The 4,125-nt window shown below is 69.5% G+C and overlaps 1 protein-coding gene across 1 annotated transcript in view; it reads left to right on the top strand.

Annotated features, from left to right (window-relative positions):
• MNEG_6219 (hypothetical protein) overlaps positions 1-4,125 on the top strand; it is a gene marked incomplete at both ends in the record, with an annotated part of 9,383 nt that overhangs the window by 1,856 nt on the left and 3,402 nt on the right. The window contains 5 exons of the mRNA XM_014045308.1: positions 7-445; positions 719-1,790; positions 2,041-2,207; positions 3,041-3,244; positions 3,399-3,657. Of these exons, the coding sequence (XP_013900762.1) occupies positions 7-445; positions 719-1,790; positions 2,041-2,207; positions 3,041-3,244; positions 3,399-3,657 (2,141 nt within the window). The remainder of the gene's footprint in view (positions 1-6; positions 446-718; positions 1,791-2,040; positions 2,208-3,040; positions 3,245-3,398; positions 3,658-4,125) is intronic.

Consider the following 4,125-nt stretch of genomic DNA (forward strand, 5'->3'; position numbering starts at 1 on the left):
GCGCAGCAGCCGCTGGAGGGGGACGGCGGCGGGCCCGCCAGCGACGACGCGGGTAGCGCACACAGCAACGCCGCGGCGAAATCTGGGGGCAGCGGCGCCGCGGCCGAGCCTCCTTCGGCGGCGCCTCCGCCGCCCAAGCCGGCGAACGTCGCAAGCCAGGACGCCGCTGGCGGGGGCGCTGGCGCTGCGGAGGAGGCGGATGCGGCGGCGGCGGCCCAGTCGGCGGCGCTGGCGGGTGCGGCGACTGACCCTTTCGAGCAGCTGGCGCAGCTGCCCATGAGCTCGCAGCAGGTGGCGGAAGAAGCGGCCGCCGCCGAGGCCGCGGCGCAGGCGGCGAAGGCCTCCCTCGCGGACGCTGCAGAGGGTCGCGCAGCGGCAGGCGGCGCGGCGGGCCGGGCCCAGGAGGAGCCGGACGAGGGGCAGCCGCAGGAGGGTGCGGCCCCCGGTGAGCGAGCGGGGGTGCGGGAGCCAGTCTGACGCGGCAAGGTAAGTGAGAGGTTATGTAACGCCACCCGCTCCAGCATTACCGGACGCGGCGTCTGGCACTCACAGGCTCGCCTCATCTCTCCTTTGCTTCCTCGCGTCCTCGCACCTGCCAAACCACCAGGCGACGGCGACGACGGCCCCTTGGACGAGGGAGCCGCGACGCATCCGCCCGCCCCAGCGGCCCCGCGCGTCCCTGCGCCCCCGCCTGCCCCTGCGCCTCCGCCCGTCCCAGCGGCTCTGCCTGCTGCCGCGCAGCCGCTGCAGGGCGGAACCGCCGGAACTGCCCAAGAGCAGCAGTTCGACATTTTTGGGCAGCGGGATGGAGACCAGCAGCAGCAGCAGGAGCAGCAGCAGGAGCAGCAGCAGGAGCAGCAGCAAGATCAGCAGAAGGAGCAGCAGAAAGAGCAGGGCGATGACGGGTCAAACAACAACGACCTTTTGCAGCAGATCGCACAGTATGATCAGCGGCAGGAGCCAGGCGGCAAGGCTGTGCCTGAGGAACAGGAAACTCAACCCGGCCAGGGACAGGAGCAGCAACAGCAGCAGGGGCAGCAGAAGGAGCAGCCGTTGCACCCCAGAATGGCTGATGATTTGCCACAGGTACAGCAGCAGGAGCAGCGGCAGGAGCAGCAGCAGGAGCAGCAGCAGCAGGAACAGCAGAAATCTGACGACGTCCAGGCCTTGGCCACTCCAGACCTGGGGGCACTGCAGCAGGCGAACGGCAGCGAGCTGGGGCAGGATGGCGCAGGCGCGCCCGCAGATAGGCCGGAAGGCCCGGAAAGCGGCGGCGCCGCTGACCCAGGCGGCCGGCGCGGCGACGGAAGCACCGTCGGTGGATCTACGGGCGCGGCAGCTGCCGAGAAGCTTGCGTCCCGAGGCGCAGAGGGCGCCGCCGCGGATGACGGCGTCGCCGGCGCGCTGCAGCGCGGGCCGGGGGGCGGCACGGCGCGCGCGGCCAAGTACGTGGGCCTGCTGCTGTTTGTTGTGGTCGTTTGCGGCGCAGCGGCGATGCTTGGGGCGGGCCACCTTGCGTCTCTTGGCCGCCAGCTGGCGGCGTGGCGCGCCGGCGGCGCCTACAGCCTGCTGGGCAGCGGGGCCGGCGGCGGCTCCAGGCGCGGCGGGGACAGCGGCGGCGGCGGCGGCGGGCTTGGCGGGCGTTTTGGCGGTTCGGGCGTGCGTGGCGGCGGGCGCGCTGGCGGAGGAGGGTTCACCGGCCAAAGCGGCGGCAGCGGCGGCGGCGGCGGCGGCGGCGATGGCGGTGGCGGCGGCGGCGGCGGCGGCAAGCGGGACGATTGGGATAGCTGGTGAGAGGGTGGCGCCCGGTTGGCTTTAAGCGGTGGTGGCACCCACGCCGTTGCGCGTTGAACCTTGGAAGGCAGCTGATTTTGCAGGCGCATGTGAGTATGGCGCGAGCGCCCTTTTCAAAGGGCTGCCTTCTTGCTTTCTCGCGCACGGTTTAAATTACGCTGTGCGAGTGCCATGCAAAGTGCGGGCAGCGGCTGGCGTCGCAAGCCCGTGGTGTTCACAGCCATCCCTGTATGTTTCTTCACCCAGGAGCGAGGACGACGAATGGGACGACCCCGAGCTAGGGCGCGCCGGCGGCGACAGAGGCGGCGCGCGCATGCGCCGCGACTCGTCCGCGTCGCCCTCTGCGGCCGCCACCAGCCCGCGGCCGCGCGCTTGGGGGGCCGGCCGGTTGGCGGGCGCGAAGGCGGGCCCGGGTGGGGGTGCGGGTGGGGCGGGGCAGGGCGCTGCCGGCGGCGGAGGAGGAGGAGGGGCAGGAGTAGGCAGGGGTGGTCCGATGGCTCTGGGGCGTCAGGGGCTGCAGGCACTGAAACTGCCGCCGCAGCCAGGCCCGTGGTGACCGCCTTGAATGTAATAAGACTGTAAAAATGCATTCAAACAGCAGGTTTGAGTGACAGTACATTGCTGCCAGGACTTGAAAATGGATGCTGCCAGGATTACAAGTTGTGACGCAGCGGTCGCTGTTATGGGAGAGATCTGAAAACGCTGCCCTTGCTGTGCTTATGTCTCATAAGATTTCAGTGAGGGGCGTCAAAACGGTGCCTGTCGAGGATCATATGTTCCACCAGTGCAGCGAGTTGGCCAGGCGCACGAGCGCCGACTTCCTGAGACAGCTCCGACCTCGAGCCGCTGTGGCACTCGAGCAGGTTTGCGGGCTACAGGTGCGAGTGTGATGTCGAGCCATCAACACCTTTCGTGAGCACGAAGGATGGTATATGTTACAAGTACGTATATTATATCTGGACGAGGGAGATTGCGCGTCGCTCCACGAGCGCCGCGCCAAACGTTATGACTGCGTGCGGCAGCTTGTGGCTGGGCTTGGTGCTCGCAGTCTGGTTCACGCATGTTCTTGATTTGGCCGGTAAGAACTGCAACTGCAGGCACCCATCATGTTGTCTAACGCGGCATGCCTTTGCCGGCAGGGTGACATCGATGCTGCGCTTCAAAGCGTCTGGCTCGAGTCAGTGGAGCACAAATTTTCAAAATTGAAGCACTAAGTAGTACATACACCGCACTCATGCCCCGGCAGGTGCCGAACGCGACTGCAGCTGGGGCTGCGCATTGACGCACGCGCCAGTGTGCGCCGCGAGCGGGGTGACTTTCCAGAACGCGTGCCTGGCAGAGTGCAGCGGCGCGACCATCGCGTACAATGGCGCCTGCGGATCCCCTCGAACCGGGACCGCGCGCGCGGCGCGCGACATCGGCGGCGCGCTCGACGCACACCCGATCGGCAGTGAGCGGCACGCAGCGCAGGGCTGATTGGTTGCCCGCCTGAGCACACGCGTGCGCATGCGCGCGTGCATGTTGCTGCATGTGCGTGCGCTTGCCTCGAATCGCCGCCCATTGAGCAACCCGCCGCCCCACGCGGCGCCAACCCCTTCTTCCAGGACTCTTTGCGAATGTCAACTCCAAAGCGACCGACAACGAGGCCGGCGCTGCCACCGCCGCGCCCGCCGCCGCGCCCGCCGCCGCGGCCGCAGCGGGCGGCGCGGAGCCCACCGGCGGGAGCTTTGGCACGATGCGCGTGGCCACGCAGGCGCAGCTCACAATGTTCGCATCCGAGGGTTACGTGCTCGTGGGCGCCGCGGCGCTCGCGCACGCGCCGCGCCAGCAGGCCGGCAAGCCCGAGGACAGCCCGGACGCCAGGTCAGCGCGTGCGAACGTGCCCCGCCTGCACGGCACGGCGATCCCGCGCGGACGCCACCTACTGCGCTCGGGGTTCGGTGACGTTTCGGCTGTCGGGCGCGGTTGGAGGCTTCCCCGCACCGGCCGGCGCCGAACTGCGCACGAAAGCCCCCTCAAGCCGAGTCGACGCACCCACGCTCACAACGCACTGCCAATCGCGGCCGTCCCCGCCTTGAGTCGAAACCACCGGCTCTCTGCCTCCACCCTCGTCCCTCCTCGCAGCGCCCTGGAGGCAGCGACGTCAACCAATGCTCTCATCCAGATCTTCGACATGCGCATCGTCCCCAGGACGGGCCTGCTTTACGTAGGCAGCGCCCCGCTGACCGGCGGCGCGGCAGACCTACAATCAAGCCCCGCCCGCGCCTCCCCCGGCCGCCGCGCTCCGCCGCCGCCCGCCGCCGCCGCCGAGCCCGCCGTGGCGGGCGGGGG

The sequence above is a fragment of the Monoraphidium neglectum genome (genome assembly GCF_000611645.1).
Source record: "Monoraphidium neglectum strain SAG 48.87 unplaced genomic scaffold scaffold00992, whole genome shotgun sequence".
Classification (NCBI taxonomy): Eukaryota; Viridiplantae; Chlorophyta; class Chlorophyceae; order Sphaeropleales; family Selenastraceae; genus Monoraphidium; species Monoraphidium neglectum.